Raw genomic sequence first — 13614 nt, 5'->3', positions numbered from 1 at the left:
ACCATGTGCGTGCGCTCCCTGTCTCGCGCGTGCGCGTCGGACTGTGTGAGCGCGCAGGAGGTCGCCTTGGCCTAGGTGCTGCATGTGGATGAGGCGTTGGGCTGCGCTCACGTCGGGGTTACATGTACGAGCATCCTAACAGTTTTGACAGTGGCAGGTAGCAAGACTCATTGTGCGCAAGTCGGCATTCACCGTACTTTACCACTACTACTACTTGATCTTAGAGAGTCATTCTAATCAAAATAAAGTAACTTACCAAGCAAATAAGCGAGCCATTTTTACTGCAATTAGCAACTGAAGTACCAAGCAAATAGTCGAGCCATTTTACTGCAATTGCAAAGGAACAATTATTCAAGACTTCACCCCATAGAGAAAAGGGAACTTCATAGCATCTCATAGAGTAACTCTATGGTAAAGTCTACATTCATGGACAACCAACAAAAAATAAAAAGAGCGGATGGTGGTGGAAGAGTCTCTCTCTCTCTCTCTCTCTCTCTCTCTCTCTCTCTCTCTCTGCGCAATAATGATAACGATGATGCCACAGTGTGTTCTTGTTGAGATTTTAGACTGATGCAACAACCTACATCATCGACCACTTGGAGAGCATCTGATGTATTTTTATTTTTTTTTAATCCACACTGATATGGCCTGCATGTTTCTTTTCAGCCCTAAAGGAAAATTATTCTAGCAGCCATAGGATCATTGACCAAACTATAGTATGATAGATGGCCCCCCTCCAGCCAGGCTTATCGCTGATGTATCAAGATAGTGACCAGCTGATTTGTTTCCTAGCGCAGATACCATCAAGCAAGGCAGACACTTGAATGAAGCAAACCCACCATCAACAAATTCACCATTTCCATGGTCATTGGAAACAACAAACGGTGGGTGATTGAATTCTAAAGAACAGACACGAACGGGGGCACGTCTTTTCTAGGACCAGCGAGAGATCTGTACAGATAGAGCTTCTCCACCTGATTATCGGAGGCATCCAACCCATTCTCATTGATCACCTCCACACTGACCCGAGGGGCAAGTCTTGCTATATGCTTGCATCCTTCCAGGGTCAGATTGCAACCAGACATCCATAGGAATCGCATGTCCTCATAGCGGTGAAAGCCTGACAGCACAGACCTATCTGTAAACGGACTGTCCCTTATCTCAAGCTTCTGCAGATTGCTACACCCGTTTAATACAAATTCAAGGGCGCGATCACTATCTCCTGCAAATGCAACAGAGAGAGTCCTAACCAGTTTCCCATGCATCCCAATGTACTCAAAGGCTCTGTCAGTGAGCAAACCAGAGACCGCTAATCTTCTCAGGTTCTTGCAGTTCTTTACGATTGCTCCAAATCCTTCATCCATCGGTTCACCAGTTACATGATCAGGGGTGCGTCGATCCATGATGCACAGGCGGAAGCAGGTCATATTCGGACAATTTAGGGACATGGCAATGACAGCAGCGTTGGTCATCCTGTGACAAAAGTACAGTATAGACTGGAGATTGGGGCAGCCTTCAGAAATGGCCACAAGCCCCTCCTCAGATACGCCTCCTGGACCATCTTCTCTCGTGTCTGCTGGAAAGACATGAAGCAATTTCAAATTTCTACAAGTGGATCCAACAGCCTGTAGTCCACTATCTCCCACGGAATCAAGCACCTGTGATTCAATAAGCAGATAATTGCCTGAGAAGTGAAAAAAACTGGCAGTAAGGATAGTGGCAGAGACATACCCAGAGTTTTTCGAGCCTGTGGCAGAGGCAAATAATTTCTTCCAACTCATCACTAGCAATGGGGGCGTAACTAAAATTTAGAGACGTCAAATTAGCACAAACAGGCCATATCAGCTGCAGGTACTCTGGCATGAATTCGTAAAAACCAGAGAGGCCTTCGAGCTCCTTGCACTGTTTGAATGCTGCAGAGAGTTGCAGCGCAAGCTCTGGTGTTACCTCATCACAGAATGACCCTGTCCCCAAGTGGGTGAGTCGAGGTGCTCTCGTCATGAGCTTCAGCAACTGTGATATTGAAACAGAAGAGCCCAATCGGAGCTTCTTCAGTGAAGGTGATCGTGCCACTAACCTCTCAAGGGCATCGAAGTTTATCTCTGAGTTTAAACACTCAAAGCTCAGGGATACCAGCGATGTTGTCGTCTCAGGAAAGCAAGACAACCAGTCCTCCCCATTGTCAACGATATGGTCTTCGCTCAGCTCAAGGTCAGTTAGCTCTCTGTACATAGCGAAGCATCACATTCAGCCAAGAGAAGATACTAGAACTCCATGACATCAATTCAAAGAAATTCAGTTGTTAAGAGAAATGAAGAGAGCATATCAAGCAAAGGATTGAGCAGTAGCACAATGGATGGTGAACAAAAAAAGGATGGCCAACTATGCCACATAGAAAGATATATGTTGATGGAGGAAAGTTTTAACCAGGAGGGAGACAGAGAACAAGCAAACTTTTCCATGGATCCGTGAAGGGTTTTATTTTTGTGAAACCAAAGTATTGATTAAACAGAAAGAAAAAAAAAAGACCGAAGGATTGTGAAGGAAGATGGTGAAAAAAGTACCTGCATTTACTTGCAATGGAAGCCAAGCCACCAGTACTGAACCCATCACAATAATCAATAATCAACTTCTTGAACTTGGGCAATGAGTTAGCGATAAGGGCGAGGTCCTTGTCTCTAATGCTCATCCTCTTCAGATGTAGGCTTTCGAGCCATGGGTAAGCAGGCACCATGGCTACGATCCACGGATCTAGGTGAGCTCCCCAGTTTTGGGGTACCAAATTGAAATCTGCGAACCTCGGCTTCCCTTTAAGAACAAGAGATTTAACCATGGGGAACCTTCTGATCAGAATCTCAGGCGATGCCGCATAACAGTTGCCAATGAAACAATGACGCCTGTTCAATGCCTCAAGCTTGCACCATGATCTACAGACCAGTGAAACAGCATTGCGGTCCTTGCGCTCGGAGATGAATCCCAGCACGTGCTCCAGAACCTCATCAGGAAAAGCAGACTGGGTCTCCACTTTCCCCTTCTGGGTTTCAATCCCAAAGTCGGGGCTTTGCAGATCCATCGAGTGTCACAGACGGGAACGCTCTTCCCTTACATAGGCCTCCACCATATGCCTTCCCTTGTATGTATTAACAGGGAAGATTGAGCTTAATACAGGTTGTTAAAAAACCAAAGCAAGTACGGTTGTGGAGAAAGCGTGATGGATGATGATAAGGGCCAGAAAACTAACTTCCAAGGGTGACCAGTGGGCGTGGTTGTCTGCATGTGCTTTTTTCCTTGTGTTTACAGATCAGAATTGGGTAGCACGGAATCAACTTCGGGTCGAAGCGGAGGCCCACACAGGATGGTCTTCTTCCAAGGATGTGCGAAATGCTGCACAGCGAGAAGGCCACCTTTATGGGGAATCTCCATTATTGGTTTAAAGCATCCAGGAGGAGTTTGACGGGTACACTACGTCTCCATCCATGGGGACGACCTATTTGCATCAACGAGCACAAGTCAGGCTCCCCATATCAGCAACTGGGTACATAAGACACCAAGAAGAGATGACGGCAACAATGATTGAATTGATAGGAAAGCGAGTCATCGGTTCTAATGGCACCTCAGAAACGAAACGGTGGGGCTCTAGCAAAACCAGAACCAATCAGGCAACATCTAAAACAAAAGTAAAAGAAGGAAAAAACTAATAATAATAACAATGGAGACACAATTATTCTCAACCAAATGAAAGGAGCAAAACAAAGCACATGCAGATTTCGTTCTCACGGCCCCAAATCAATCAATACAGCCTTGCCCGTGAAGAGAAGGAGACGAACTCTGGAAGGGGAAAAATCCCAAAATGGATGCAGAATCAAAGCAGATAGAAGCAAGAATGACCAACATAGCTAATCCCCATAAAAACCTCGCACCCACCCCCAATCTGGAAGCACAAAATCTCTCTCTGCCTGCTTACAAAGAGCAGACAAACAGAGAAGCCTTTGAAACTGGTAAGATGGCGGGTGGGAAGGAGAAACACCCATTACACTCCCACCAAATCATGTGCAAGAAAAGGGGAAGACCCTCTGCTTCCAAAAATATGAGATTGGGATGGCGGGGGAGGAGGAAAGGGGGGCGTGGTTGGGAGAAGAGAAGGGTGATGGTGGTAGGCACTGGGCAGGGTGGGTTTGTCTACTTAACAAGGAGAATCGAGTCATTACAGAGAGGAGAGGGACGGCATGGGACGAACGGTAAGAAAAAGAAAAAAATCCAAGGGTTCCACAAGTCTCCATCGGGTAAGCGGGAAACTACAAGAATACCCTTTGCCTTTCCACACAAGTACCGCTGGCGCTGAAACAGTGCACAGAAAATAAAACTACAAGAATACCCTTTGGCTTTCCACACAAGTACCGCAGGCGCTGAAACAGTGTCCTAAAAAAACAAAAAACAAAAAATATACTGAAACCCCACTGAAAATGACCCAAATGACCCAAAAGAGAGAGAGAGAGAGAGAGAGAGAGAGCACGGAGAAGATGCGAATTAAGGAGAAACGACACAGAAAGCTGAATAGGGCATACCAGGGGAGGGCCACTCTGCCCACAAAAACCAACACTCTGGGAGTTTCCGTGGCTCAACAATTAGCGAGAAGAATCGAAATTTTCTGCTTTAGATAGGGGCTTTCCAGGGACTCTCCTTTCCATAAATAGGACAAACTCCCTCAAATTTGAAACGACAGGTGAGTGTGTCGCACAAAATGTGCAAAGGAAAATCAGCAACTTATTCACAACCTAGCAAAAAGCCATCATGTATTTTAAGCGAACCAATTTCCCACAAGAGTACCATCGTGTTTTTTTAATTAGTATAATATTACATGTGTGATCAGAAGTAAAGGAAGCAAAGGAGTACAAGTTTTGCCACCTCAGGATAAGTTGGAGTTCCTCAAAGTCACTGGAGAGGAAAGCTAAAAGCACAAGAAAGAAACAAAAGTGTCACCACCATCATCGATGTAAAACAGTAAAACGAAGACGGAACTTATTTTGAGAACATTTTGGCCGTTGGCCCTCCTTAGAGAGAGTAGGACCAACCAAGGCCAGCACCGACTGTCATACAGAGACCACAAGAGGGCACGAGGAGGACAAAAGAAGTTAATGCGGGAGGCAAGGTTGCGCAATAAATATTAAACGGGTATCAAACACTAAAGGAAAAGAAGGAAACCACTCCTATCATCCGTATTTCATAGTTAATTTGCTGGCTGGTAAGAACTCGCAGGTACTACAGTTAACACGTATAGTTAATCATATATTGATAGGTACTAGAGCTGCTGAAATTGAGAATGGCCGTGGTCAGTAGTAGTAGTAGTAGTAGTACCACCCATGGTGAATGAGGAATGCCCATAATCGGAATAGCCACACTAATCGTATAGTACAATAAAAAGGAAAAAAGAATTGGCCAAGTAGCGGAGAGGCGCATGGCCTCCCAATAAAGATTGGTTGTGACTGGTGAAGGAGGGTGGTACTCCTCTTACTCCGCCAGCAGACGATACTGCAAGTGGCATCAGAGTAGAACAAGCTCTTTTTTATTTTTTATATTTTAAGTTACTTGAGGTGAGTGGCCACACAGGATGAACATGAGATAACTACTTGAGCGGTGGGTTTGGAACCCAAGATCGAGGCTGTTACAGCACAGCAGTAAGCCCCACGAGGCGCACCGCTGCTCAGAGAAATTGATTTTATATGGGAAAATTTTTGGAGGCAACTTCGTCCAATTGCAAAAAAAACCGACCTTTTTTCAAGTCATTCAGCTTTAACTTATGTGTCCCTCATCTCTATGCAAAACTCTTCCGGATCTGTCAGAGAGAGAGAGAGAGAGAGAGAGAGAGAGAGAGAGAGAGAGAGAGAGAGTAAATGCACCATTTCAGTACATCATTAGGCTAAGAAATTCATAACAAGATCTTCAACAAAAATTTTCAAATAACCATGCTTTGATTGGCAACAAGTCTAAACGGAGGCATGCCCCCATCCACCTACATCATTAATGACGAGACTTGCACAAAACCGTAAGCACTGAAAACCCCAATTTTAGTTGGAATATTAATCATAAAGATTTCAAATGTAGACTCTTTATATATATATATATATATATATATATATATATATATATATATATATATATATATATATATATATATATATATATATATATAATAAAACTACCTACAGAATTATATTTTATCTAACCTTGGGCCGAATATTGAAAGACAACCAACTACTGGCTCGTCTCATGGTACGAACACTAGAACTGTATCACACCTTTAAGAGGGTCTGGACTTTACACGGAGACATGCAATCACATGATCACCATGATATTCTGCACCCGTTCAGCTCAACATTGGACATGGTCGCAACTATAGATCCAATATTTTTGGTTCTCACGGTTAACCCGTCCAGGAAGATGGTCTTGTAAAACTATTTCATTCAAAATTGCCATGAGGACGTGTACGCAGTTGCCCCTTCCATGTTTTGTCACAAGAATAAAGAGAGTACATGCACACACTTTGAGGTAGATGGTCATGTAAACTCATTTCGCAATACAGAAAACGATACGTGGTCATCTCCTAAAATAACAAGCACAAGAGTCCAGTCTAGTGTTGGTAAACAAACCGAGCAGCTACTGGCTTGCCGGCTTGGCTTGGTTCGGCTTGTTGGTGGTTCGATCCTGTTGGAGCCACGAACTGCTCGTTAAGTACAAATGAATCTAACCAGCTCATCTCAGCTCAGCTTGACTCGTGCAAGCTCATAAACAAGGATATATAGAATATAGGTGCAACATTTATCACAAAAAGCACGGCATTACACAAGCTGGCTGATATAAACATGAGTTTGAGCCTAAGACCCAAACTATCACGAGTAGCCTGTTCGATGCCAGATTTGCCTGGTCTGGCCTGCCTAACGGTCTAGGCTTCACACAAACTCTTTTCATGACTGCTGATTTGATCATTGGCACTACACACCACCTCTTGTGCTAGCCCAAGTCATGGCTTCACGCATCTTCCTTATGGGCAAGCCACAATGTTTTTCAATGAATGTACGAAAGCGGTCATCAACCGAGTTTTGAGAAGGAGGCAATGTTGTCCCTCCAAACTAACAACCCAAATTCAGTAGCAACATTGTACCCCCACGACCACGATGCAATCCTCTGAAAGAGTCCATCAGAACACATTGCAAGTATCTCAATGAATGAGATAAGATTGTTTCCTAATCGAAGCCTTGCAGCCAGTTGATAGCTATACGTCATAGTGAGCAACCCTACCCAAATCACTCACTGATGTCTAGACATTCACTCGTTAATCTCCGCATCACTATATGCGGTTAGGATCACCTAGAGTGATCTCTGAAGAATTATCCCTAACTCACATGCACCCCATGCGAACCAAACACTGCATAAAATATCCCATCCGAGTAGAGATACTTAACAAAATCTCCAAAGACAATTATTCTTTGATCCATTGTCCCAACACTTTACTGAACAATGCCCAATAACACTACCACCACACACTATCATACCAACGATGATACCATTGTCTATCACATGACATACTACCATTGCACGTCATTAACAGTCCAACACATACCATTCGATAAGACGCCCAATGCATTTTTAAATCAATGAAATTTCAAAATTGTGTTTGTCACATCCCAACTCCTTGGCCTGTGACACTTTCCCACCCAACCCTTCGTCAAAGTTGGTGCAGGCAAGGACAATATCTTTCCTTTGAATTGTCAGTTTTCCCTTCGCAATCATCTTTGGTTTCACCTTACCTCATCTTTCTCAATTTGTATCTCACTTCAAAAAAATTAACTTTACGTCGAAGCTCTCTTCCTTCTCTAGATTCAACCTGCTATCATCACACCTTTCAACACACAGAGTTTCATTGCACGATGCACCTTAAGTCACTTCGACAATGATCCACCACTTTTTCTTGCGACCTTCTGTCGTGCTCATGCCTTGAATTCAAGGGCTATCCAAGTGAGCATTTTCTACCCAATATGCACTTGCAGAGAAAATAGATCACCACCATGTTTCACATAGTTGTTTCTCATCTTAAGGCACCAAACTTGTGGTTTTCAACCGTCCATGGCCAAACTTATCTTCAAAATGAGGGATGCATGCTTGCATACCACCCTGTAGTGGTCTTCCAAAATGGTCTTTCTGGTCACTGGTCCAACAATAACAACTCTCGGCCCAATGCTACAACTTTCTTTTTGAGCCCGCAAACACGTTCTTTCACATGTGAGCTGACACACAAACTAGGAATTGATCTTACACTGACTTACCCATGTTCCTTAGCCAAATGTGCATCAACTTGACGCATCTGGTTACCATTGATAGAATGTCTCATACAACTCTACCAACAACTCACTTTTATGTCTTTTTCACCATGCTTCAACTGCATACATATGCATACATGGGACACATCATTCACTTGTTGGTTTTGATACTTAAAACTCATATGAACGAACACTATCACCATGATTGTTCTGCTCTATACCAGTTGTCACGGAAAAAAATTTCTTACAAATTTTTATGGTGCTAGACTGCCTAGTCTGACCAACCTTACAACATAGGCTTTGCACAAACTCTTTTTGCAACTCCTCATTGACACTTGTGCAGCTGCCAAGCCCAAGCATTGCAGGTCATAGTGCTCTTTAGCAAATATACAAAAGAGATCATCATCCAAGTTTCGAGGAGGGGGCGATGCTCACGTTCCTCTGAACCAACAACCCAAATTGAACAACAACGTTGTGCCTCCATGGACACAACATGATCTCCTGAAAGTGTCTCTCAGAAGACTTGCAAGTATCTCAACGAATGGGAAAAGATCATTTCCAACACCAGCCTTGCGACCAGGAGCAACGCTACCCAAATCACTCACTTACGACTAGGCATTCACTCGACTAACCCCACATCACCTTATGTAGTTAGGATCACCTAGTATAATCCTTGAGGGAATTAGTCCTAACCTGCACACACCTCCATACAAATCAAACATTATGAATGAGATATATCATCTAATTAAAGAGATACTTAACACAATCTCCAAAAACAACCATCATCTGATCCACTGGCCCAACACTTTAATGAATAATGGTCCAAGTCAGTACCATCATACACTATCATACTAGCGATGACATCATTGTCCATCACATGGCATGCTATTACTACAAGTCATTGTCCAACGCATATCATTCGTTATGTCTAGGACCGAGCCTTTAGAATGAGGCATGTGCAGTGCGGAGCTCTACTGAGTGAAAATGCAACGAGTGTAGGAACACACGGTATGCATTGGCTTGATCGGTGACGTGCGGTGATAGAACGACATGCGATAGGTAACGATATCATCATTAGTGCATCACTGTGTGACGGCACAAACGTGGAGCTTTGTTTGATTAAGTAGTGCCAGCAGATCAGAAGATGTTACCTTTAAAGATTTGATTAAGGACCTCTCAGCTTACAAGAGTTTTCCACACGTAGCGTTTAGACACATGAAGGTATGTATGGGTTAGAGTTAATTTCCCCAAGGATCACCTTAGGTGATTCTAATCGAGTATGGTGATTCAAGAATAGGCAAGTGAATGCTTAAACACCAGCGAATGAGTTTGGGTGATGCTCTTTGCTATGATGTTTAATCATCAACTGGTCTTCAAACTAGGGGCCACAAGGTCTTGTCGTAGCATGTAGATGGAGTCACAATACGCTCGATGAAAAGTTTGTGCCATTTTCAGAAGTGATAGCTCGTATGGGATGGCTATGCACTAAGTGACTTAGACTAAATAAAATACGCACTTGAAGATAAGCTTGATCACCTTCCGCTAGGCAGATATGCATGAGGTGGTGCGTAGGGCCAATGAAATAATTCAACACATGAAAAAGTGTTGGTGCACGACGTTTGGCCGCTAGGCTCGTCAGTTTGACATGTTGCGGGTTTGCAAAAAATTCTATGCCTATGACAAATTAGTATCAAAGCAGAAAGATTCAACTGAGAAATTATGGATAAGCCAAAGATTCTTATTAGTTGTGCGTTAAGCTCACAGGTGAAGGGTGACATTTGCCTTATGCACATAGAAAATACACGTTGGATTCGATTGGATGAATTTGTACCTTTGGGTATGAGATACTCAACTAAACTTCTATATTCTCTCTCAAGATTGTTGGTTAGCGAAGTGCCCACCTTTAGTAGAATGCTCGTTATTTTGGTTCCTTGATTTGGCAGTTTCTCTTTGGATTATGTATACAAAAAAAGTTATTGTTCGTAGCTCATCGGTTTGGTTCTTGCAAGAATGTTTTGTTGTCTCTAGATGAGAGTTGCAGTGTACTGGTTTCAAATGAGAGTTACAACATTAGACCGTGTTGCCTATTGTGTGGACAAGTGGTCAAAAAGATGCTTGAAAAAATCACTTTGGAGTGATACATAAGTAGGCATCCCCCCACTTGAGGACTAGTTTAGAGCGTTGGAAAACCAAAAGTTGGTGCCTTAAGGGAGTTGATATCCCTACAACACACATTGGTGGTCGTCATTCTCTGCGAGGTCCACGAAGGGCTTGAAATTGCCCTTGCTAGGGTCAAAAGGCATCCCAACCATGAGCATGAAGATGCCAAGTTTGTCGTGCGGGCAAGAATGACCTACTTGTGCATGAGACTACACTGGGATCTCATGAACGAATAATACTCAATGTTGATGGAATGAAAGACCACTGTCTAAGTGATCAGAGGTGCGTTAAGAAATGGGACTTGACATGTTAAAGATTACGGCGATAGTTGATGAAAACCAAAACAAGTTCAGTAGGGTGAAGAAAAGAAGTAGACCAAAGATAAGTACAAAAAAAAATTGACATATCAGTTAAGACTCTGTTCTTACATGCACCAACATTGTCGAAGACAACAATAGTTTAGGTGGAGAAGAATGTCTCAAATAGAGCCTTCAGAATGGAGCATGTGCAGTGCAGAGTTCTACTGAGTGAAAAATACATTGAGTGTAGGAACGCGTAGTATGTGTTCGCTTGATCGGTGGCATGCGATGATAGCACGACGCACGATAGGCAACAATATCATCATTAGCGACACAGATGTAGAGTGTTGTTTGGTTAAGCAGTGCCAACATATCAAAGGATGTTGCCTTTGAAGATTTGGTTAAAGACCTCTCGGCTTTCAAGAGTTTCCCCATGTGTAGTGTTTGAACGCACAGAGGTGCATGTGGGTAATGGCTAATTTTTTCACGGATCACCTTAGGTGATTTCAATCGAGTATGATGACTCAAGACTAGGCGAGTGAATGCCTAAGTGTCGACGAATGAGTCTGAGTGGTGTTCTTCACTATAGTGTTCGATCATCAACTGGTCTTTGAATTGAGGGTCGCAAGGTCTTATTCCTTTAATGATGAGGTTTTATTGTAACGTGCGCATGTAGTCGTAATATGCCCCATGACATACAAGGTTAAGGCAAGTTTGTGCCTTTTTCAGAAGTGATAACTGGTATGAGACGACTATGCACTAAACTAGACAAAATACACATTTAAAGATATGCTTGATCAACTTCTGCTAGGCAGTTGCGCACAAGGTAGTGCGCAGGGCCAATGAAATGAATCAATACATGAAAAAGTGTTAGGTGTGCGACCTTTGACCGTTAGGCTGGCCAGACTGGCCAGTCAGGCGTGCCACGGGTTTGCGAAGAATTCTATGCTCGGAACACGTACGTTACTACCTATGCATTTTTCATTCAATGAATCTTCAAGTGCATGTCACGTCCCTCCTCTTTGGTCTTTGACACAAACATTGTTCCATGGTAATACAGCGTGTGTTCGGTTTGTTATGCTCGTTTACCCCTAATCTCTTCGGCTACATAAAAAAAGACTATCTACTATCAAAGAATCAAAGAACATCTTATGGTGGTACACACTTGATTTACACATATTTAACCTTTGAAACAAAAAACTACTCTTTAAATCACGTTTAGCAGGCTTTATTTTCTATTTTCAGGCATGAAATTTGAGTCAAACGTGATGTTATTAGACCGTTTCTAAAACATCCTTATCTCCATGAATTGTGACGCATTGATTTTGTTTTAGTATATTAGAAATCAAACCTTAAGTATAAGATAGTAAAAAAAACAGGTTAAATACATCTGCATGGTTAGATCTAACATTTAGTTGTTAGAACAACGCAAACAAGAATGCCTGCCACTATATGATAATATCTGGCCACCATGTATATATATTTATATATAGAGCGAGATAGAGAGAGAGAGAGAGAGAGATGTTAATTTTGTCAATGTAAAAAATGTGGATGAATGAAGGATAAAGAGAGAAAAACCCAGGAGACGAAATGGCGGACGTTGAGTCTGTAACCGAAAGAAAGGAGGGGTGGGGGCAGTTTGTATTTAAGGATGTCCAGCGGGCAATCAAACGGTCAAGTACCAGCACTTCCATTATGAGCCATAAATAGTAAAAAAGCAGCCCCGGCAAAGTACCCGCTGCTGCATCGAGATGCAGATGCCTTGGGAGTGGAGAGGGCATCCCCGTAAATTTCGTCCAAACTTTGGGGCAGCATAGGCCGTGCAGCCCGTTTGAAAACTTTTGAAGGAAAAGGAAAGCAGCCGGAAAATGGGAAGAAAGGAAAAGGAGAAAGCAGATCAACCATTGGATCATCCTCAGTCGCTCGCCCCAAAGGAAAGGGTCGGGGCGGAAGAGAAGGAGAAAGAGAAGGAACTTAGGCTGCCGTTTGCTACTTTGTTGGTTGCTTAATTGTTAGAGATTTCCCTCACATGTGCGGTGAGAATCTTCAGGCGACGAAAAATGAGATGGAAATTTAGAAAAAAAAGAAAAAGAAAAGTGATCGCACGATCAGAGCGCCTAAGAATCCACCGGAAAACGGCCAGGATCGCTGGATTGAGAGAAAGAAGGAGAGTACCTCCGGCTGCGGATTATTTGCAAGAGCGGCGTCTCGCCCTTGCTCGGCGATCTCGACGTCTTCCTCCCTGCCGAAACAGATTATTGAAAAAAGATCATAGGAGGGCTCAATCGAGCTTCCTTTCACTCCTCCCTTCCTCTGAGACTGAGACAGAGAGAGCGACGACTTACCCGTGAGGCGGTGAGGGCGAAATGTCCCCCCATTTCTTTTATCTTGCGAGTGCGACTAACATCAGAACCATCTCACTGAACCTAATATGTGAAGAAGAGACGACGGCCGCCTCCCCCATCCATCCAATGGCGCGAGAGGAACCCCTCTTTTTTTTTTTTCTTTGGGGCATTTTTTTTTTTTTTGCCTCTCTCCCTAGATTCCGTGGTAGAAGCCTGCAAGGGTTAGGGTAACTGAGCCCTCTGTTCTGTGGTTAAATGAATCTCGGTTCTTCTCTTTTTTATTATTATTATTTTCTTTGCTTGTAGTTTATTCGGTTTAATAAAAGTTTTTTTACTATTATTTTGTAGTAAACAGTAAAGTTTACATATCCCAATGATGGCGCAGCTCGACATGAGCGCTGGATGTTCAACAATTTCCTTCTCGCTGGATGTTCAACAATTTTCACCGGGGGATGCAAGGTACCCGTCCAATTGGTTCAGTCAACAGTTGCAGAC

At 43.1% G+C, this 13614-nt stretch overlaps 1 protein-coding gene across 6 annotated transcripts; it reads right to left on the bottom strand.

The window, feature by feature from the left end:
- Nucleotides 1-304: 304 nt before the first annotated feature.
- Nucleotides 305-13324, bottom strand: LOC149826971 (transport inhibitor response 1-like protein). Of its 6 annotated transcripts, none has more exons than XM_090019087.1 (6): nt 13120-13324; nt 12950-13016; nt 5770-5833; nt 2565-3487; nt 1732-2224; nt 305-1658 (listed from the first exon to the last, which is right to left on the bottom strand). In XM_090019087.1, the coding sequence occupies exons 4-6, from the start codon at nt 3071-3073 to the stop codon at nt 900-902; spliced, it is 1761 nt and encodes a 586-aa protein (XP_089875213.1). In that variant the 5' UTR covers nt 3074-3487; nt 5770-5833; nt 12950-13016; nt 13120-13324; the 3' UTR covers nt 305-899. The 6 variants fall into 6 exon arrangements, with proteins under 6 accessions (XP_089875213.1, XP_089875215.1, XP_089875210.1 ...); XM_090019089.1 differs by lacking the exon at nt 5770-5833 and having other exon boundaries at nt 2565-3130; nt 3242-3487; XM_090019084.1 differs by lacking the exon at nt 5770-5833 and having other exon boundaries at nt 2565-3636.
- Between the last annotated feature and the right edge of the window lie 290 nt (nt 13325-13614).

Source organism: Nuphar pumila, chromosome 10, assembly GCF_984573655.1.
Source record: "Nuphar pumila chromosome 10, dmNupPumi1.hap1.1, whole genome shotgun sequence".
Lineage (NCBI taxonomy): Eukaryota > Viridiplantae > Streptophyta > Magnoliopsida > Nymphaeales > Nymphaeaceae > Nuphar > Nuphar pumila.
This window is presented reverse-complemented; position numbering and strand designations above follow the sequence as displayed.